The sequence below is a fragment of the Jaculus jaculus genome, chromosome 1 (assembly GCF_020740685.1).
Source record: "Jaculus jaculus isolate mJacJac1 chromosome 1, mJacJac1.mat.Y.cur, whole genome shotgun sequence".
NCBI classification, from domain to species: Eukaryota; Metazoa; Chordata; class Mammalia; order Rodentia; family Dipodidae; genus Jaculus; species Jaculus jaculus.
This window is the reverse complement of record NC_059102.1, coordinates 281,149,590-281,173,264: the sequence shown is the minus strand read 5'-3', so window position 1 is coordinate 281,173,264 and position 23,675 is coordinate 281,149,590. Positions and strand designations below refer to the sequence as shown.

General features: G+C 38.1%; 1 protein-coding gene across 2 annotated transcripts in view; it reads left to right on the top strand.

Moving 5' to 3' along the window:
• Nucleotides 1–23,675, top strand: part of Crb1 (crumbs cell polarity complex component 1) — a 214,155-nt gene that overhangs the window by 132,660 nt on the left and 57,820 nt on the right. For both annotated transcript variants that reach the window (XM_045141129.1, XM_045141128.1), the window contains exons 6-9: nucleotides 8,485–9,441; nucleotides 14,954–15,501; nucleotides 17,740–17,905; nucleotides 21,580–22,486. In XM_045141129.1, coding sequence (XP_044997064.1) covers nucleotides 8,485–9,441; nucleotides 14,954–15,501; nucleotides 17,740–17,905; nucleotides 21,580–22,486 — 2,578 coding nt within the window. The remainder of the gene's footprint in view (nucleotides 1–8,484; nucleotides 9,442–14,953; nucleotides 15,502–17,739; nucleotides 17,906–21,579; nucleotides 22,487–23,675) is intronic.

Here is a 23,675-nt window from a genome sequence, read left to right as displayed (position 1 = left end):
GCTTGTGAAAAACCTATGTCCTACATATACTTTAAACATCTCTAGATCACTTGTAATATCTAACACAGTAGAAATACTGTGCAAACAGCTGTTATACATAGTTTTTATACAGTATTCTTTGGACAATAATGACAAGAAAAATCAGTACATCTTCAAAACAGACCTTTTCTTTTATTCCTTATCTGAGGCTCACTGAGTCTTGAGTCTGTGGATATTGAACTCTGAAACTCAGTAATGCAGGGTCAGCTGCAGCTCCTGCTACAGTCTTAATTGATGAAAGCCTCTATGGCTTTCCTTACAGTTTTAGATCTTTTCATCCTTTGTCTACAGACTTAAAATTGCTATGAACTCTAAAAATTATTCAAAATCACAGTAGATGTTGGAAATTAAAACAAGGTCTGGGGATGTAGCTCAGGGGTAGAAAGTTGTCCTAGAATGCACAAAACCCTGTGTTTGATCCCAAATGAGAAGAAGAAAGAGGAGATGGAGGAGGAGATAAAGAAGAGAAAAAAAAAAAAAAGAAGAAGGAGGCAAAAGAGGATGAAAAAAAAAGAGAGAAAATAAAGTATAGTACAAAAGATAGCACATTCCTTAATCTCAGCATTGGGGAGGCTGATGTAGGAGGGTCAATGAATTTGCCACTAGCCTGGTCTACACAGCAACACTCCATCTCAAAAACAAACAAACAACAACAAAAAAGGCAGAACATAACAAGCAAACAGCTGCAACCACAAAACCTGGTGTTTCTGTTGTGACAAAGAAAACTAAAATCAAGCCCTAATTTCCTCTAGTACAAGTTGCCAAAACTGCCAGTTTGTATGGAGTTTCCTCAGAATTCACCTTTTCCTAACAGTGACCAGTGTTGTGATCACATTAACACTGACCAGGGAGATAAACAGGAGTCACCATGTGTTCAGAGAGATTGGATCTAAGAATATCACAGTGGGCCTCGTAAGCAGCACAGTCTTACACTAAGCCCAGCTGATCCAGCTTGATCAGAACTTACCCTTCATAGCCATGCTGTAATGGAAGGACAAGCCCACAATCCCGACAATGGCACAAAATCATTAGAAACTCTATCAACCAAATAGGGTTCTTGGAGAGCTGTCTTCTCTCTCTCTTTTTTTTTCTTCCAGAAGCATGTTTGGAGACAGGACACATGGTTTTCACATTTTAATGGTGATGCTCATAGGTAACTTGTTTTGTTATTATTAATAATATAATTAGTATAATTGATATGGCTTAAAGATGTTTATTTAGCCTCTAATATTTCATATTATAACATATTATTATTATATATAAAGTATAACATTGAGGAAAGAAAAATGGATATGTTTTTTTCTTGAGCCTTTTAATTTCTTCATAGATTTCTATATTCCTACAAGATATTTCATAAACCATGACTTATGGTGAAAATTATGGCATAGGTCATTTTCTGACCAATTACATTTACATTAAACATAAAATCTGTGCCACTTTTTTAATGGCCTCACTTATTGAAGCCCAGGCAGTCCTGATCTCAAATTCCTAATCTTCCTATCTCAACTATCTGTATTCTGGGATTACAGGCCTGCCCTACAACACTTGGCTGTCTTTCCATCCATTAGTACAATTTATTCTGATTAACATATGAGATAAACCAGGGAGTAAAATTTTCACTATCATATTTTATTTTAAATGTTGTATTACCATAGAACCAGATGCTAAACTAACAGAATTCTGGAAAAATAAACTGACAGTTTTTAGTTAATTAAATTGACAGCACTGACAGAATATGATAGTAAGCTTTATGTAATCTACCTTCTACCATCAGTCCTTGGAATAAGCAAACAAATCACAGCTAACTAAAATACTAAATTAAGAAGTCTGAGTGGCACACAGTTATCCATGTTGTCTAATCCTTTTATAATGATTGACAGCGGATCTCTTTCTTTCTTTAGCCAGTGAAATAGTCAGTGAAAGAATTTTCGACCTGTTTTTCCTCTTTTGGTTGAAGGAGTTCAGGAGACAAGTATGCATCTGACTTTTACTGTGAAGCTGGCAGCAGAACCTATTTTAAACAGATAAGAGAACATCTTACTGTGGTCTATTTGCATTTCACTTAATTATGTTTATTCTTCAGACTTTGACCTTAATATAAGCTTTATCTTCCCTTCTTATTTTTAATGGTGGCAAATTTTAAAATAAATTTCTGTGTCTATATTTAGAGGATCTATATATTGTCAAGTTATTGGTAATTATTTTGTGAAAGAAGAAATTATAAATTCCTGGAATTATAAGAAAAATCATAGGGTAGTGCCATGGTACAAGGTCACTGCTGTCGGCTTTTAAATGCTGACTGTGATGGTATAACAACAAAATGCCTCTGATTTCCAGCTGTTGGCCCTGCTCTAGAATGTGGCTCCTTGCTAGAGAAAGTGGGTGATGGGCGGCAGGGGTTAGGGATGGGGAGGGGCACATCTTGTCATTTTCCAGTGCAGCTCCACTGGCTGTCCACACTTTCCTTCATGATTCTGGTGAGAGGTGACGTGGGCTTCTTGTTCCAGCCTGCCATTCCTCACCACCATAATGAAATGTCCCCTCAAATATATAAGCTAAATTAGAACTTTTTCCTTCCTGCAATGAGAACATAATTGATAGACTAGCCACCTATAAATGAAAGGCAGTTATAAGGAAATAAACAGCCTATTTCAGGCCCTTATGGTCTTATCTATGTACAAACTTAATAGATACTTAATGACATCTTTCTCTTTTCAGTTTTGTTTTACTTCAGTTGCATATCTATCTCTGTGGCATTGATTGTGATCACAAACCACATTGGTCTTCCACCCCACAAATTTCCTATTATTTCTCAGAGCCAGAAAGTAAATAAGTAAAGAAATAAAACAATGAAATAATGCAAATTCTAGGCCTGCAATCTAGCTGCATTGGCTAAACTTTCTAATTTGATTTGTTTCCATGCCAGCCATATTGTTGAATTCATTGTCACCTCTGAACGACTTCAAAGTTTCCACCTTAAGGTGTTTTTTAAATTTACTTATTTGTGCACAAATGACACTTTTTGTCTATCTGACAAACATGAGTCATACAAACATGAGATTTTGATGAAATCCTGTCTAACCCATGAGAAGCTATATGGCTTTGCAGTCACTGCTGCCTACTTACTCACTGGATCTGTGAAGAGAGCTTTGCAGTACTGTCCTACGTGTACTGTCATTGGTTTTCACAAATTTTTCTTACCTTTCCACTTAATGCCACAAAGGCAGGAACTAATTGCCACTGCTATTTATTTATTTGACTTAGTTTATAATACTGATTGTACAGTCTAAAGAGTTATCATTATCTCTCACTCAGTCTTTTAAATAAAATTTTGCTCAGTATGTTCTAATGTCTGAGTTTGCAACATACATATTATCTACATTAAGTGGAAACCTGCTGTGTATAATGTATACTCATAAATATGAATTTTAAAGATTATTTTAGTTATTCACAAGAGAGAGAGAATGAATAGGTACATCAGGACCTCCTGCCACTGCAAACAAACTAGGTGCATGCTCCACTTTGTGCATCTGACTTTACATGAGTATTAGGAATTTGAGCCAGGCCATGCAGCCTTTGCAAGCAACTGCCTTTAACTTCTCAGCCATCTCTCCAGTCCCAATAAATATTAATTTTTCTCATTCCATTATATTGTAACTATGTCAAAGCCAAGTCAGTGCTTTTCATTTTCTGTCTCCCACAGTATTCTGTGAAAGTAGGGCATAGACTGGTATTTAGAGAATTTCAAAGAATGGTAAATTAAACTTTCAATTAAGGGTCAGGGCAATTTTGCTTTCATGCACCAAGGTGAGTTCTGGAGAGATTAACATGTAAACTGTCACAATAGATATTGATAATAAGCCTCAGGCTTTTAAAATACATGTATTTCAATAGTATTTTAATTTGAAAATAAGATGTCCCCCAATAGGCTCATGTGTTTGACCAAGTGCTACTTGGGAAGGTTGTGGAACTTTTTGGAAGTGTATCTTTGCTGGAGGAAGTGTGTCTCCAGAGGGCTGGCTTTGAGGTTTTGTAGTAGGTCCTCATTTCTTGTTCTTGCTCTTCTTCCTGATTCAGAGCAGGATGTGACCAGCTCTGCTTCGTACCCCTGCCACCTTACCTTCCCCACCAACAAACTCCTCCTTCTGTAGGTTGCTTTTTGTCAGGTATCTGTTCATAACAGCCAGAAAATAACTAATACAAATGGTATGTGAAGATTTTTTCAGGGCAATTTGAAGCAGTGTGTCAATAGATTTCTTGCTTATTTAAATGAGATAGGGACTTGCAGCATAGACAAGGCTGTTCCAGCCCTCACTTCATGACACAGGTTTTTCTCTAACTCAGTCAGGATCCTCTGCCTTGACCTCTTGTGAACTCGGCTTACAAGTGTGCACCACCACCCCCATCATGATATTCCTCTTAACTAAATACTTGTTGATTACTTTTTGTTGTTCATATCTCATGAAATTAAATTTAAATAACATATCTTTTAATTCAAAATTTTAAACTTTTGAGGAAGTTAAACTTTCATCAGAACAATTTTTTTCAGGTTTAATTTTACTTATAATTTCCATGTCCATCCTCTGGATCTATAAATATGACTGAACAACAGATTAACTCAGTTGAGTCATTTCTATTTATCAAACATGTATATCATATACTCTTAGCACAGCTCAGGCAGTATGGAAAACTGTAAGATTATATAGAGTGGACATTCCTTATTTTCAAAGACCTTAAGTATATTTGAAGCTTTAATTTTATTTATTCATTTTGAGAGAGAGAGAGAAAGAGAGAGGCACATAGAGAAAGAATGGGCATGCCAGGGCGTTTGACCCCTGCAAACAAACGCTTATGTCTTGATAGTAAAATGTCCCCCATAGGCTCAAGTGCTTGACCATGTGGTCTCCAGCTGGCAGTGCTACTTAGGAAGGTTGTGGAACGTTTTTCAAATGGATAATTTTTTATTGACAACTTCTATACTTACAGACACTAAACCATGATAATTCCCTTCCCCTCACCCACTTTTCTTTTCACAACTCCACCCTCTACCATATCCCCTCTCTCTCCTTTAGTCTCTCTTTTATTTTGATATCATCATCTTTTTCTCCTGTCATGAGGGTCTTGTGAAGGTATTGCTAGGCATTACGAGGTCATGGATATCGAGGCCAATTTCTATCTGGAGGAGTCCTATCCTTCCTTTGGCTCTTATATTCATTCCACCACCTCTTCCACTAAGGAATATGAGCCTTGGAGAGTGTTATAGAGATGTCTCACTGATGGACACTTCTCTGTCACTTCTCAGCACTATGTTTCCCTTTGGGTCATCTCAGTGGTAACCTCCGTCTGAAAAGAGAAGCTTCTCTAACCAAAAGTGAGAGTAGCAGTTCAATTAGAGAGCACTTGGTTTTTCCCAGAGCAGACATGCCACTAGTGCACCCTTCAGTCATCGGGCATGGCTGGCCAAACTTGAGGCTTCCAGTATCCACTGTTGTGGAACATTTTGGAAGTGTATCTTTGCTGGAGTAAGTATGTCTCTAGGGGGCTGGCTTTGAAGTTTTGTAGCCTGTCCCCACTTCAGACACATGTGTCACCTTGTGCATTTGGCTTCTGTGGGTCTTGGGGAATGAAGCCTGAGACCTTTGGCTTTACAGGCAAGCTCCTTAAATACTAAGCCATCTCTCTTAAAATCTATTTTAATTAACAAAGGTTTTATGGATGTAATCAACATACAGTAAAATATAAGTACAGTATCTTTCATGTACCTAAATGCCTGGTACATAAATGGCAGTAAATAGCATATGATTGATATTACTCAAATTAATAAGCATATACAAAAAGACTACTTGGGTAAGATTTAGCTGGGATGGAGAACTGGCTCTGCAGTTAAAGGCAGTTGCTTGCAAAGCCTGATGGCCTGGTTTAATTCCCCAAGTACACATGGCACATTGTCTGGAATTTGTTTGTAGTGTCATAAGGCCTTGGTGCACCCATACTCACTCTCTTTGTCTCTCTCTCTCTCTCTCTCTCTCTCTCTCAAGTAAATAAATGAAAATATCTTTTTAAAGATTTTGTGCTTTATAAAATACTTATTACTTTAGGAAGCTCATCATCAATTAATCCATCCAAATTATAAATTATAGAGTTAATCTGTGGTTATTAATCCTTCCTTTGGGAAGGTGTATAGATTGATGAGTAAAATACATTTACCTTTACTTCATGGTACTTACACTCCAATGACATTCTAGATTGTTATGCTTAATTTCTAGTTTAGAGTTATAATGGAAGCAAATCTCTGGGAATATCTCTAAAGGATGTACTAGATTAGGTTGAATTGGGAGGACCCACCTAACTGCGGGTAGCATCATTCCACAGATCAGGACTGGACTGAACAAAAAGGATAAAGTCAGTTGAGCACCAGCCTTTATCACCCTTTGCTTCCTTATTGTGGACATAGCATGACCCGCTGCTTCACATTCCTGCTGCCATTCCCTCTGTCACCTGAAGCTGTTTGCAAAAGTCAGTCCCTCCTTCCTTAAGTTGCTTCCAGTCAGGTCACAGCAATGAGAAAGTAACCTATTCACTAGCATACTGTCCAAGTAAATCTCTCAGTACTAATACTTCACAATTTATATGGTATTACACATGTGCATACTTTCTGAATTATTTTTCAGTGACTAGGTACTGTTTTAGTTCTGTCATTAAAGTGTAATTCTTTTGGTTATTGTCTTTTAATAATGGCCAAAACCTTGAGAACTTATCTAACACTATGGAAAGTATTGCATGTGACTTAATCTTCAAAAGAGCTCTGTGATGTGAATAGTACTAGCCTCATTTTGCAGATAAGGAAATTAAGAGCCAGTGACTGAAATTACTTGGTTCAAGATCACACAGCCTACCTGGGATTCTTATCCAGCACTATCAATATAGTAGCCTTCATATTACCAAGTTATAGTAAAAAAGGATAAGAATTTAAATCAGAACTTTAGGTATAAATCTAAATAGAAAAATAACCCAAACATATTAGTAAGAATGATAAATGAGAATGGTCACCTAATTATTTAATTAACTAATAAGCAATGTCAGGTTGTATTTAAAAATCATGACTTAAAGTCAGAATATAGGTATTTTACAATTTAGACTTTTCGAATTTTATTTTTATTTATTTATTTGATACAGAAAGATAGAGAATGGGTGTGCCAGGGCCTCCAGCCACTGCAAACAAACTCCAGATGCATATGACCCCTTGTACACCTGGCTTACGTGGGTCCTGGGGTTTTGAACCTGGGTCCTTTGGCTTTGCAGGCAAGTGCCTTAACTGCTAAACCATATCTCCAGCCCAGAATTTAGACTTTGGTCTTTCTATATCTCTATTTCTTCTGTGGAACAGCAGTTATGGCATGTAAAAACTGCAGGTGATTTTGGTGAACATAAATATATAACAATGTCAATGAAGGTGTCGGGAAAATCATAATGTGTTTATTTCAAGTTTTGTATAACTAAAAGTTATATCTTATTGTTTCTTTAATTAAAAGACTTCTAGTGGGCTGGAGAGATGGCTTAGCGGTTAAGCGCTTGCCTGTGAAGCCTAAGGACCCCGGTTCAAGGCTCGGTTCCCCAGGTCCCATGTTAGCCAGATGCACAAGGGGGCGCACGCGTCTGGAGTTCATTTGCAGTGGTTGGAAGCCCTGGCGCGCCCATTCTCTCTCTCTCCCTCTATCTGTCTTTCTCTCTGTCTGTCACTCTCAAATAAATAAATAAAAAAATGAACAAAAAATATTTAAAAAATTATCTTAAAAAAAAAGACTTCTAGTAACTCTTGTAGTATGTATTTGTCTTTGTCTTGGAATCAGAAACAAGATTTTTTAAAAATCAAAGTTAAAAGTATAAGCAGGAGTAATTTTGGTTTAGAATTGCTGGATAAGGAAGTGTGATCTTCCATCTGCCTTTGAAGCACTCCATGGTGAGCAATGTCCTGGTGTATATAACTTTAAACTCTGGTTGTAGAGGTTGTGGGAAGGTACAAACAAGACAGAAGGAGAAATCACTCCTTCCAAGTAATACTGTAAAATTACAGGATAAACAATGACTGAGGAAAGAGCCCTCAAATGAGTCATTTGCATCCAGGCTCAGTGCCCAAAGCAGTATTTTCTCTTTTGGTTTTTGTTTTCATCAATGCCATATGTATGCTTAACAATGCTAATTTGAATCACTATAAATGACAAATTATGTGTTTCTCGAAGAATTATAAACCTGCCATGATTGCACCTTTCACAACACATGTGAAATGATATGGCTGATTTTAATGTTCCTCAAGATATATTTTTACTATTACAGTTCTTACCCTGAGCTTCTGCTGTACTTCTAGATTACACATAACATTTGTGCAGGATTTCTACTTCTGATCTGAGTATATATAATTTTAACCTATTGCTTCTTATTTAACAGGAATCCACTGTGAAAAAGACATTGATGAATGTGCACCAAACCCTTGCCAAAATGGTGGTACTTGTGAGAACTTGCCTGGGAATTATACTTGTCATTGCCCCTTTGATAACCTTTCTAGAACATTTTTTGGAGGAGAGAACTGTTCTGAGATCTTCCAAGGCTGTGCTTCTCACCAGTGTCTGAACAATGGAATATGCATCCCTCACTTCCAAAATGGCCAGCATGGATTCACCTGCCTGTGTCCTTTAGGCTTTGTGGGGTCACTGTGTGAAACGGTCACCACACTTTCTTTGGAGGGCAATGGCTTCATATGGCTCACAAATGGCTCACATCCAGCCATGGGCTCTGTTTGCAACATATCCTTCAGGTTTCAGACTGTTCAGCACAACACACTTCTTCTTTTCCAAGGCAACAAGGACATGTCTGTGAAGCTGGAGCTGCTAAGCGGCTGCATTCACTTAACAATTCAAGTCCACAATCAGTCAAGGGTGCTTCTGTATGTTTCCCACAACACCAGTGATGGAGAGTGGCATTCTGTGGAGGTGATGTTTGCAGAAGCTGTGACCCTGACCCTGACTGACAGCTCCTGTAAGGAGAGATGTAGCATGAAGGCTCCATCTCCAGTGGAAAGTGATCACACATTGTGTGCTTTTCAGAACTCTTTTCTGGGTGGCTTACCTGTGGAAATGACCAGCAGTCATGTCTCCCTGCTTGACATCTATAATCTACCCTCCACACCTTCATTTGTAGGCTGTTTCCAAGATATTAAATTTGATTTGAATCGCATTACCTTGGAGAATATTTCATCTGGCTTGTCATTAAACATCAAGGCAGGCTGTGTGAGGAAGGATTGGTGTGAAAGTCAACCTTGTCAAAACAGGGGACGCTGCATCAACTTGTGGCTCAGCTACCAGTGTGAGTGCTACAGGCCCTATAGAGGACCCCACTGTCTGAAAGGTGAGAGGAACTGGGTGCAAAGGAGTTCTGAGCCAGAGAAGTATATCCTAGAAATAGCCAGGCTGCTATTACCTTTTACAAAACATAATGACCCCTGAGCACTGACGCTGCTATTCTCCCTCCAATGGGAAAAAAAGGGGGGGGGCAGGGATAGGTAATAATTCTGAGCAAATTTATAGGACATTTAAGTGTCACTCAGACTTAGAAGTAAATAAATAAATATAATAATTATAAGCAGACTATATCTCCTATGTCGATGGGGTTTCATCTTGTTGGTAAAATACTCAGAACTTTACCTCTTGTTACATATCAGAAATGTATTGGAAATTTTATTTGAAAGAGAAATGCTCTTTTAGGGAAAGAAATGGGTATTAGACACAAGACTGGTCAGTGTCCCACATTAGCACTATAGCGTGTGCTTACTGATTCTATGAAAATATCTACTTCCTTGTTTTCCTATGCAACTCATATTTCCTCAAAAATAATGCTGAATCATGAATCATGCAAGTTGATGATCACCAATTTTATTCAAAGGTATCTCTTCCAAGAAGCCATCATATAAAGGGGAAAAGAGAGGATGAAAGAGACCATGAAAAATAACAGTAAAAAAAAAAAAATCTGGGTGATGCCACAAAAACAAATTAACCACATTTCTCTCGCAAACTAAAGTTTGGCATGTATTTCAAATCTTTTATTTCCAACATCAGTGCAAAGATTGTTGTTGATAGTGACCAATACATACCTGTTTCTTTTTATTATTATTATCATGCATTGAAAACTCCTGAGAGGTAATTGTAACAGACTGCTTTGAAGTTCAGCTGTAATTTACTCCAACATTTTAGAATAACTGGAAATAGGACAACATCTGGTAAATCGTCTACTCTGCTTTATATGAAGTAAAATTAAAACCAGCTTTAGCCTGTGCTCTACCCCACATTCAAATGACGAAGAGTTATTAGAAGTTATTCACAGGTTTCCCCTAACCACAATATTCATTACAAACCATGAACCTGTTTGACAGTGAGGTATGGCACCCACTGCTCCATGTAATATTTTAAGTGGAATGGCAAGTTGTTTTATGATAATTTTTAAAGGAGAAAGGGAGAAATTATGCTGAGGCAATGGTTCACTTTTTGAAGAAAAAAAATGAACTGACCTGAGGCAATATTTTTACTACATATGCAAAATAACAAACAGATGCTGACTCATTTTGACTGGCCTCCAGACCGGTGACCCATGAGCATAACACTGGCCATGGTGATGTAGAAGGTCCCAGTAAACAGATTCAAGGGATGCCCATGCAGTAAGCTCTGACTTTCTTTATGTTTTCCAATTTGAAAAATCATGAACTTTTAAAACCAAGTTTCTGAATTACTTTCACTCTCCATACTTCCCCAAAGAGTGTGATTATACCCTTATACACATATTCTTTGAATCTGTTTAACTCCCATGAGAATGTTTAGCATCCAGAGATCTAAAATTGCTTGGGACAGGTTTAAAGGGAAATTATATTTTTCATATCACCTCTGGATCACAAGATTAAAATCTTATTTGTTGCTGTTATCTATGAGCAACATAGCCTATAGATATGTTTAAGAGCTGAAAGAAGGACTTGGAGTCTGTCTATCTACCATGGTTCTTAAATATTCCAGGAATAGATTACTAAAAATCACAATGGCAAACTATACAAATCATGATTTGGCACAGTATTTCCCAACCACGGGGCAAAGCAAAAGGAACAGACAGATTAGGAAAAGGAATTAGTTGGCTGACTGAACAACAAAAATATAGGGATTGCCAGTACCTTGAAAATGATCTTTTAAAATATCATTGTTTTCATAAGGAGAGTTCTGAGATTTCCCTAAGCTTAAGTCCCAGAGCTTTTTGTGAAAGTTCCTTAGTCAGATTACCTGTGTCGATGAAGTCCCACACCATGGAGCCTACGAGATGTGGTTTAGGGTGACTATGTCTTGCCATCTGCAGAATGTCTGAGCTATAAAAGGCGTTTACATGTGATTATCTTCAATTGTACACATAGGATTTGAGAATTTTGAATTAGTTTCTTAGGTATGGAAAGGGTATATTAGTCAGCATTCTCTCAAAGAACTGAGCCCGGATAGGAGGTGGGCAGTTAAACAAGCTGTCTGCAGTCTTGAACACTGAAGAAACTTGCAGCTGTGCCGCTCATGAGGCTAGATGCCAGAGCAGTCCCTATCTGGAACTCAAGGCCTAGAAGATTACTAGAGAGCTGCTGGTCTTTGTTCCGCATGGGAAGGCTGATGAAACTATTCCAATGTCCACAAAGGATTGCCAAAACAGGATAGATGCACACATGTGTGAGTAGCAAGTGCAGCCAGGCAAATAAGGGCATGAGCTCTATAGAAGCTTCTTTCTTTATAGCCCACCACCTGAAAAGCCACCCATTCAGGAAGAAGGACTTCCTCCTTTAGTGAATCTGTCCACAAACTCACAGATCTACTCAAGAGGCATTTCTAATCTGATCTAGTTGACAGTAGAACTTAACCATCACAAGAGGCTTCATTTCATAGGTGGATTTTTTAATGTTATTATGTATGCTAACTGAGGTGGTCCAAACCTTTCTTTCAGGAAGGGACAATCCATTCATCCAACCTTGGTCTAAGTGCCCAAATAGTTGTTTTCTTATATTTATCTAAAGTATGATTTTGCCAAGACTTTCATTGTTGACTATACTGTGATTATTGGAGACATGCACATATAAATCTTAATATCTCCTCTTAAGAATGACTACTGTTTGAGGAGAAGTATCTTGCATCACTCTGGTTGCCCCTTTCCTCATGCTACCTAGCCTAGTTACCTCTAAGGTTCCTGGATAACATGGTCTCAGAGACTTCATCAGCTGCTTGCTCATTTCATCATTAAATTGCTTGTCTGTCTTCCTTCTCAAATGTGGCACCTAAAGGTGATTGATGGCATAGTCACATGGGGCCATAACTTTCCTTATTCTAAATAAGGCACTTTTATTTTGCACCTTCGCATTACCTTAGGTTTCTGGCAGTCACATTCCACAGTTGTACTGATCTATTCATGATGCTACAGAGTCCTATTTTCTCCACCCTAAACGTTAAGTGCCTTTTAGTTACTCTCATTATTTTCATCTTATATTCTAGCAATCATTAAAACTTGTGAAAATTATTTTGTCATCTACACATATTGCCCATCTTTAGGACATATCAACTGTAGGTATGGGGATAAATCTTCCATGTCCACAGCTGAGTTCTATGTTGCTTTTGGTGCTTCTGAAATCATGTAGCACATCACACACTCCAACTACCTGCTTGTGATTTTTGAAGAATAGGATTGCTGGAAAGTCAAGCTTCTAAGGGAGAAAAAGCTCTGCATTCTGTCTTTTATTCCAGATCCACAAAGTAATGCTGCAGGCATCCTAGGATGACCAGCAGGGACCCACCCCCTGAGGTTGAGTGATTTTGTGCATATCCTTGAACCTGAAGGGCTTCAAGAGCCACATTTTCTTATTAAGCATTTTATCCCATATAAAAGTACTGCAGTGTATTCAAAGATGTTAACCTCTTCAAAGGGGTTATTTTATCTGACAGTATACTTTGAAAGCTACCTGTAGTTGCCTGGAGCAGGTGGTCTCCAAATACACATTCACAATGCAATGTTCCTATAGGAATCAAGTCAGAGTTCTGAAAATGTAGCCTTTTATGCAGGAGGTCTTCAAACACAGATGGTTGCCTAAGCAAGTTTCACTGCAGTTCAGCTAAACTAAAATATGTCTTACCTTCACCCAAACTTCAATTGGACCATCTGAAGACTTCTAAGCATGAGAGAATGTGCTCTTTGTTCTGGTGATGACTTGGACGTAAAAGCCTAAAGGCAATAATATCTTTATGATGGTATTATGTCAAGTTCAGCAACGATGTCTATGTGGTAGATTCAATGGCTAATTCTCAATTTTCCTCTTTCTTGACCTCTACATGTCAGTTAGCCCAGTTGAGCACTACGTTCTCCTAGAATGGGAGGCCCCCTCCCTGGGTCTCCTAATTCTTGCAGCTGTTCTCCCAGTAACTCTGCAGCCAATAGTCTAATACTTAAGACCTTAGTTCTCTAACCTCTCTTCTTCATATGTATATATTTGCTCTTCTGGTGATACCATCCACACTTACAGTTTTAAGCCTTTTATGTTTGTGGAACAATCCAAAATTGTTAGTGTTATTCAAGAAGGTCTTCCTTAACCTCAGTGTCCCTATCTAGCACTCATTTTCATGTGGCTATCTCCCAAGGAATGTCTAAGATAGCCTCTCGTCCTTCCACCCCTAGTCTCCTCCAGCCTCTTTCCCATCTCTAGAAACAAACACCACAGTTCTACTTGCTGGAGGTAAAAATCTTGGAGATGAACATACTCTAGAAAATTTGATTGCTTTTAATTTTCAAAATGCTTAAAACCCTTGAGCACTTTTTGCTACATCCACTCTTCCATTGATCAAAACCATCATTATTTCTCTCGTGAATTACTACAAGAATGTCCCTTTTTTTAGTTTTTTGCTCAAATGTGACTTTTTCTTCCCTGTGTGTTCTGTTTAAAATTATACTTTCATTTTTACTCCCAAAACTGCCATCATACTTTACTACCTCTTTATCATGTGGTTTCTTAACTCCTGACACATAATATAGTTTTCTCCTGTACCTTTGTCTGATATGTTGCCCCTAATAAGACTATAAACTTAGTATGAATAGGAATTTTTGTTTCCATCATCACCAGTAACTTTAAATGTCAAATTTCACTTGTCAATATTTCCAGAAATTTTCTGAGTTGATGTACACTGGTTGCATTGCCTTACCATTTTATTGATAACTCGTCTGGCCACTGAAAATTATTTCTGGGGTCAATTCTTCACTGTACCTGGGACTTTGCTATTTCCTGTGCTTCCCTTCCCCCAAACAGGACCAGAGAAGGAAAAACTCTCTTCCTTTTTTCAACTGCCTTGGCTCCTATTATGTAGGTATCATTCCAAGAGGTAGTATTCTAGCATAATTTGTGATTTCTTATCTTTATATAAAACAATTATGCCTCATAACAAGTCTGCTTCAGCATGCTTCCACACAGTAAGGTGATAATTGCTTGGACAGTATAACTACAGAGTTGCATGAAAGGCTCGTGCTTGGAACTTTCTTCTACTCAGAGGAAGCACAGTGGTGTCCAGTACTTTTCTATTTGTCCTAGCATTTTAGGACAGGGATGGGGAGTTTCTTTAGTTTACCAGAGCAGAATTTTCTTTTTATTTTTCTCTTTTGTGATCAATGAGCCTCCACTCAAACCAGAAATGTTACCTCCAACATAATATAAACTCCAAAAATGAGGCCAACTTATTATTCTACTAAATAAGCTGCTCCTGATTTAAGAAAGTATGTTTGAAAGTGTATGTGTGAAAGTTTAATCTCCTACCTCTTCTTAGTTTTGAGTTTTAAAATATTTGTTTGTTTCTCCTACTCTACATTGACACTGAAGAGTATGTGGCAGGCAGATTTGGCCAGGGTGACTCTCCTGGGTATGCTGTGTTTAATCTTCATGAGAACATTGGACAGAATGCCAACTTCTCTATGTTTGTCCGAACACACCGACCATCAGGCCTACTTCTAGCTTTGGGAAACAACACTCATCTATACATCAGTGTGTGGCTAGAACATGGTCAATTAGCTCTGCAGACTCCAAGCTCTCCCAAACTGGTAGTAAAATTTGTTCTTAGTGATGGAAATGTCCACCTAATACATCTGAAAATCAAGCCAAATAAAATTGAACTATATAAGTCTTCACAAAACCTAGGACTCCTTTCTGCTCCTACATGGAAAATCCAAAGAGGAGGTATCATCTACATTGGTGGCCTGCCTGACAGGCAAAAGACTGCTGCTTATGGTGGGTTCTTCAAAGGCTGTATCCAGGATGTGAGATTAAACAATCAAAATCTGGAATTCTTCCCAAATTCAACAAACACAGCATCCCATGGACCAATTCTTGTCAATGTGACCCAAGGCTGTCCTGGAGATAACATCTGCAAGGTAAGATTATTTATACCCACTGTGTACATAGCTCATGCTAAAATTTTATTTTTTGGATAAATAATTAATTAAAGTCATTGATTTTTTTTTGTTCTTTATTTTGGAGAGACAAATTCTAACTATGTATCTCAAGCTGGCCTTGAACTCATGTTCCTTCTGCTTGAACCTTCCAAGTGTAGAGGTTATAGTTGTATGTGACTATGCCTGGTCACACCATGTTTTATACATGAAGAGAATGTCAATGACCCACCAGCCACAGAATAGATCTCATCTATCTGTCCCAGCAAAACTGAGAGATTTACTCTGAGCCATTAAAACATGGTGTTGACTTTATTGGCATCATGGTGCATTTAACAACCAAGTTAACTCCAGCTACATGCTTCTGCCTATAGCAGTCAAAGTACTTAAGAATAAACCTGTTTTAATTTATAAACTCTTTTTTTTAAATTTTTTATTTATTTATTTGAGAGCGACAGACACAGAAAGAAAGACAGATAGAGGGGGAGAGAGAGAATGGGCGCGCCAGGGCTTCCAGCCTCTGCAAACAAACTCCAGATGCGTGCGCCCCCTTGTGCATCTGGCTAACGTGGGACCTAGGGAACTGAGCCTCGAACCGGGGTCCTTAGGCTTCATAGGCAAGCGCTTAACCGCTAAGCCATCTCTCCAGCCCTAATTTATAAACTCTTAATGGTATTCTATAGGATTAGCTTAACAAATTCATGTTGGAAGATCCTATTAAATTGAAAATAAATGCCTATATTCTTCTATTAAGTCAAAAAATACTGGGGCTGGGGAGATAGCCCATTGCTTTAGAGTCTTTGCATATAAGCATGAGGGCCTAAAAGGATCTGACACTACCCAAGTTTAAATTTCTAGCACCCATGTAAACAGCTGGGTAAGGCCACACACATCTGCAACCCATGTCTATAGGGGGAAAGAATGGAAAATTGTGGGGCTTACTGACTGAAAAGTGAAAATCAGCATTCTGGTTTGAGTGAGAGTCTCTGTCTCAAGGAAACAGGTGGAAGAGTGAAAAGAGGAGGATGCCTGTCATTCTCCTCCAACCTGACTTTTACACTCATGGGCATAGGGTAAGCACATCTGCAGATATATCACATCATATCACCACTTTAAAGAGGCATATCACCACTTTAAAGAGGAAGGTAGAGAGAGAGAAAGAGCTTCTGTCTGGTAATCACATTTGAATTCCTCTGAAATATAATTTCTCAAAGACAATGCTTTATTTCACATACTGAATACACTTCTAAAAAGATGTTTTAAATGTGTGAAATTGTCAGGTGTTTGTGAGCTTTCAAAGGAACATGTTGATATATGACAATTACCATATAGTAGGCCCAGTTCTACATACAAATCATTGTAATGTTATGGTAATGGTTGAATGTACAGGGCACTATTTTACATGGATTATGTCATTTGAGCCTATTGAAGGGCTACTATATATGAAAGAAACATTGCTATTCCTTTTATATTATTTACAGGTAAAGAAATAAGAGTTCAGAAGGCTTGTTTAACATGTTGAAATGCTGAGAGTGAGAAAGTGGAGTTCAGTGGTGTAGCACATGCTTAGTGTGCTTGAGGCCTGGGCTCCATCTCCACCATCGCAGAAAACAGAAAATAGGGTATATAACTAGTCTAGGCCATGCTCGTATGAGACCTAGACACAGTCTAAGTTTCAAAAATTCTTTTTAAATACTTTTGTTTTGAATACTTTCTGAGTAACCTTGAGCTGAATTAATACTATATCTCTGATTCAGAGGCAAAGCAAAAAGGCAGGGAGGGACGCAGAAGACCTATGACCAAGCTTGATTATTTGACCTCCCATGGTATCTTAGGAAAGTAGGGGAACCTCAGCTTCTTCATTGGTAAAACCAGAAGGAAGAACTCCCTTCTCTAATGGTAATTAATGCATGCAAAAGTGCCTGGTAATTTGTACATTACGAAGTTTATCATTTTATTTCAATAATCCTCATTTGTGTAGAAAAAAAATTGTGCTTTGACTTTCTGTCATTTTGTCTCCTCACTTCTCTCCTTTGCTCCCTTCTATTGCTCTCTTTCTTTTGCTATTTTATTCTCTATTATTATCAATGTACATAAGAGTTTAAAATCCAATGATGTAGGGAAATTGGCAGGGTAAAGCAATTGATCAATGGTCTCACCTTTAATGTTTTCACATTGTTGCCAGTGTTTTTACAGGCCTTTGTTTTCTTTTCTTCTCAGTCAAACCCTTGTCATAATGGAGGTGTCTGCTATTCTCTGTGGGATGACTTCTCCTGCTCTTGCCCTGTGAACACAAGTGGGAAAGCCTGTGAGGAAGTTCAGTGGTGTCAACTCAGCCCATGTCCTTCCCATGCCCAGTGCCAACTGGTGTCTCAAGGGTTTGAATGTAGGTAGCATTCAAAACTATCGTCTATCCAACTAAATTGGTGTATTTCAGTTATCCTGAAAAGAAACGGCCAAAAACAAAAACAAAACAAAAAACAGACAGAGTCAACTTAGAGACATCTATGTGAAATGTTTAGCAAACTGATATGAGTAATATATTCAGCTGAATGGTCTTGCTTTATCCTGATCTAAGTGTCTGAGAAGAGGAGACATGGCAACAATAAACCCACCTGTTGGTCATTACAAGCTGGTGTCAGATGTGCTCATGTTAGCACACTGTCGTTTACTATGAGCAACATAATCTAAGCTTCCTTATCAATAAAACAAGAACAGTAACTACTAAACATATTTTCTTGTAGAAAATGTGAACCCTCACATACATCATCACATATATTAGACAACAAGTCTCTATTTGCCAGAGCTGTTGCCCTCCTTGTGAAAGGATTGTTGGCTCCCTTCAGCTTACACAATAGGCTTCTTTAATGGTAACAATCTGAAGAACACAGTCACAAATTTCAACTCAACACTATGGGTTATATGCTGTCTTTTTCCTTTGTTCAGATTGTGCACAGTCCAAACAATTCACTGAATTAAATTTGAATCCTCTCCTTTTTTAAAGATTGTGCTTCTAAAGACGTGTTCTAAATCTCTTACTTTCTCATATTGATGGAGTATATTAAGAAGGATTTCTTTTTTAATATTTTATTTTTATTTATTTATTTGAGAGAAAAAAAATACAGAAATAGGCAGGAAGAGAGAACAGACGTGCCAGGACCTCCAGCCACTGCAAATGAACTCCAGACACATGCTCCCCCTTGTGCATGTGGCTTATGTGGGTCCTAGGAAGTAGAACCTGAGTCCTTTGGCTTTGCAGGCAAGTGCCTTAACTGCTACACCATCTCTCCAGCCCTATTGAGAAGGTTTTCTAATGGAGTGACATGTTCTTGAAAACACAGCCCATAAGTTACCCGGCATTTCCTCCAGGACATTAATTCCACATCGCACTGTGCTATCAAGATTTAACCACAGTTTTAATTGTTACAGCTCTCCCTAGGTATAGATGTACTTACTGAGGAAAATCTTCCCAAAGAAAGATTGAAATGAAACATACATATTACATGTCTTGAGCATTTTACCCAGATATCAGGAAGCAATTTCAACATTTTCAGCAGAGTTGCTAAAATTAATTTACATAGATAACAAACAGTATTTTCCCCCAGACACTTGTGTGTTAGTCTTTCTTTCCTAAATCCCTACTGTCATCTCTGAGTAAAAATAACAAACAAACAAACAAACAAAATAACCCGAAAACCCAAACCAATAAATCAAATGAGATAAATGAGATGTTCATCCAAATAAATAATACATTTGCATTGTAATACCTGAATGATTTGCTCAAATTTTCTCTTGATTTGGTCTCTAATAATTACCAAACTTTCCAAAATATAAGGTTATTTAATATATTATTCACTTAATAATATTTGCTGAACACTTTTACAACCTGCCAACTATTATTCGGGCATAGAACTGCCTGAGGCCCTAGAGACAATCTCTGATCTCACATAGCCCACGCTCTAGCACAGAAAGACAGTCAAAGGATAAGACAAGCAGCTTCTAATAGCAACAGAATTATGAAAATGTAAGACAGCAACAGAATAGAGGATGGATCCAAGGAGGACTTATTTAGGGGAAGGTTCTCAGAGGAGTTGACATTTCAGCAGACAGTAATTTGTGGAGGAATCAGGCCTGGGGAAATTTGGGTGAAGAATATTCTAAGTGTGAGAACCACAAATGAAAATGGCCCAAGTTGGAAAGAAGCTTGACTTTAATAAATGCCAAAATGAGTTTGCACCATGACATGCAGATGAGGAACACAGGGGTATGAGATGGAGCTGGACAGTTAACAAGAAGTCAGACCACATAGATTGTTGCAGATGGTTTCAGAATTTAAGATTTCTTCCTTGGTATGATGACAATGAAAGAAAATCTTGAGCTCATCAATAGTTGTTATTTTCATCCTTAGCAACACAGAAAGGATACTAAGAATTAGTCTGAATGGAGGATGCTGGTAGTTGGGTATACAGCTGACAAGTAAGGTTTGCAATCTGTTTAATGGTCAATTGCTACTGAAAAACAGTATAAGTGAGAGTAGGGAATTGGCCACCAGATTGAATAGCAGAGAGGTCATCATGACCTGGACAGAAGCAATGTCAGTGAGGTGATTGGGAGGAAGTAGAGAAGATGCAAGATGAGAAACTGAGATGAAAAAACAAAAGTCTTAGAGGTTTTGATGGTAAGGAGATTAAGCATATAACAAAGCAGGAGGGTGGGAAGCAGTCAGAGTCATGCTAAGGGGTCTTGTGTGTGTGTGTGTGTGTGTGTGTGTGTGTGTGTGTGTGTGTGTGTGTGTGTTTTACTAAACTTGTAGTGACTACAGCATACTTTTATAATACTCAAAAAACAACAAAGAAGGAAGAGGGCTGATGATGCAGAGCAAAAAATGAAGGCATATTTGGAGATCTCTAAAAATAGTGAAAATGAAAGGAACTCAGCACAGGACTAGAAAGGCTGACCACAGGGAGGACAAAGACACTGCGTCCATTATGACAGTGAGAAGAGGATGAGTCAAGCCATAGGTTTGGTGGGAAGCTAGAGCACTTCTTTATTCTCAAGAATGTGTACAGTAGATAATAAGTCAAGATAAGGTTTGATAGCCTATAAGATACAAGTTGTGAGTGAATGATCATGTAGAATGGGGAAAGCAATTTAGAGAAATAAATACTGTAAGATTGACAAATGTGCTGTACTCCCATAAAATGTGTGGACATAAAGTGAAATTACTTTGGTTGGATGTTTTCCCCAATTACATGAAATTACTTGCAATTGGCAGGTTTGCACATAATTGGAACTTTGCCAAATATATCCACCCATCATTTCAGGTAAACACATTAAATGCTGAGCCATCTCTCCAGCCCTAAACCCATCATTTCAAAATGCTCCTTTTACCTGTCTCTTGATATGCTTAATCAGAAGTCAAACTCCACTATTTGCTATTTTGTCACCACAGCTACATTGGTGATTTTTAAAAATTTATTTATTAGAGAGAGAGAGAAAGAAAACGGGCACACCAAAGCCTCTAGCCACTGCAAACAAACACCAGACGCATGCATCACCGTGTATATCTGGCATACATGGGTTTGTGGGAGTCTAACCTGGTCCTTAAGCTTCACAGCCATGCACCTTCATTGCTAAGCCATCTCTTCAGCCCTAAATGAATGATTTCTGTGTGCTCAACTTCTTTATGCACGCAAAAATCAATTCTTCACTTATAGAAACAAATGGAAAATAAAAATCAGTATATCTTACAGTTGTAACAGAAAAGATACATATGGCTTGGATTTTGGTATCAGACCATCCAGGTGTGACATTCTGGCTGTCTTACTAATTTAAAACAATGAACACCTCAGTTAGCCTCTGTGACTCTCAACTTCTTTCACAAAGTAATGATGGATAATACTTGTATTAGAAATAACATAAAAACAGCTAGCAAGGTACTTAGTGTTCACCAAACAATCAATATTTTACAGCCTAATGGCCACCACTGTTAATAAAGGTAATTAAGAAAACATTCAGAATTTAATAAAGTTGATAATTACTTCTTCCTTGTCTCTGTAGGTATTGCAAATGCTGTTTTGAATGGCCAAAGCAGTGCAATATTGTTCAGAAGTAATGGAAATATTACCAGAGAACTCACTAATATTACATTTGGCTTCAGAACAAGTGAGGCAAATATGATTATATTGCATGCTGAAAAAGATCTTGAATTCCTTAATATTAGCATTCAGAATTCCAGATTATTCTTTCAATTGCAAAGTGGCAACAGTTTTTCTCCAGTACATCTGACAAGTTTACAATCAGTAAACGATGGTACCTGGCGCCAAGTGACTTTTTCCATGATCGACCCACTGGCCCACACCTCCAGGTGGCAAATGGAAGTAGAGAACCAGGCACCTTTTGTGAATAGTGCAGTTTCTACTGGAAGCCTGAACTTCTTGAAGGACAATACAGACATCTATGTGGGTGACCCAGCTATTGACAAGATGAACAACCTGCAAGCCTGTCTAAGCACAATAGAAATCGGAGGCATTTATCTCTCGTACTTTGAAAATGTTCATGGTTTCACAAATAAACCTCAGAAAGAGCAATTTCTCAAGGTCTCTGCACATTCAGTAGTTACTGGCTGCTTACAGTTAAATGCCTGCCACTCCAACCCTTGTTTGCATGGAGGAAATTGTGAAGACATTTACAACGCTTACCAATGTTCCTGTCCCTTGGGATGGTCAGGGGGACACTGTGAACTCGACATGGATGAGTGCTTTTCTAATCCCTGTATCCATGGCAACTGCTCTGATGGAGTTGCAAGCTACACGTGCAGGTGTGAGCCTGGATACACAGGTGTGAACTGTGAAGTGGATCTAGACAACTGCCAGGGTCATCAGTGTGCAAATGGAGCCACTTGCATCAGTGAAATTGATGGTTATTCTTGCCTCTGTTTTGGAAATTTTACAGGAAAATTTTGCAGGTGAGCTGAAAGTCTATATGTAATATTTAGAATTTGGTACTGTGCTGAACATTATCCTTGTTAAATTGGAAGCCTGCCTCTCATAGGTATACATATGTACATGCTGAACAGGGCTGGCTTTGATAACTTCCATCACAATTCCATCAAATAAAGATGGGATTTATCTTGTTGAGTGTAGTGGTTTAAATGCACGGTGTCTCTCCTACCCTCATGCTTTGGTGATTAAGCCTTATACTCAGTCTCTAGATGGTAGAGCCTTTGGGAGGTGAAACCTTGCTGGAGGAGGTGTGTCACTAGGAGTGTACCTTGAGGTTCAGTTGCTCAGAACCAAGCCCAGTATTTAAACTACTTCCATGCAGGTATGTAATAAAATCCTGCTTCTGATGTGCATTTCCCACCATGATGAAGCATCCCCTGAGAATGGAAGCCTGAAATAAACACTTTCCTCCCATAAGCTGCTTCTACTCAGATATTTTGACCTGGTAACAAGATGTTAAGTGCATTGTTCAAATAATCTCCAAGTCTGAATGGTAAGGTCTCATCCAAACATTCATTACAATGCTTTCTTAATGACCTTAGTTACAGTACATCTTACAAGCTATACAGGTCAGGGTCTGGTAGCCTTAAGGACTCAGGAAACAATATACTTACAATAAGGCTAAAAAGCTGAGTTTTATTATCCTAGGAAAAGAAGAATTTCCCTGGGTGGTGTCAGGAAGATATAGTTAATAAAAATCTGAAAAAGTAAAATTATGACTGTCACATAAACACTTTATGAATATGGCTCGAAGATTAACCTTTTTAAAGAATATTTATGTATGGAGAGAGAGAAAGAGGCAGAGAGAGTGAGAGAACCAGAGAGAGAATAGGCATGGCAGGCCTCTAGCCACTGCAAAAAAACTCCAGATGCATGTGCCAATTTGTACGTCTGGCTTTACATGGGTACTGGGGAATTGAACTCATGCCCTTGGGCTTTGCAGGCAAGCACCTTAACCACTGAGAAATCTCTCCAGCTCAAATATTTACTTTTTACTAATTAATCAATGTATTAATAAGCAACTTTTATGCTATTAAAAGTTCAAAGGGCAGTCTAAAGATTATAGATTTATATAAAAGCAAAAATGAGGAAACTGATCCAGTCATAAATGGAAACTTAATTAATATTCTATAGTATAAGACAAATAACATT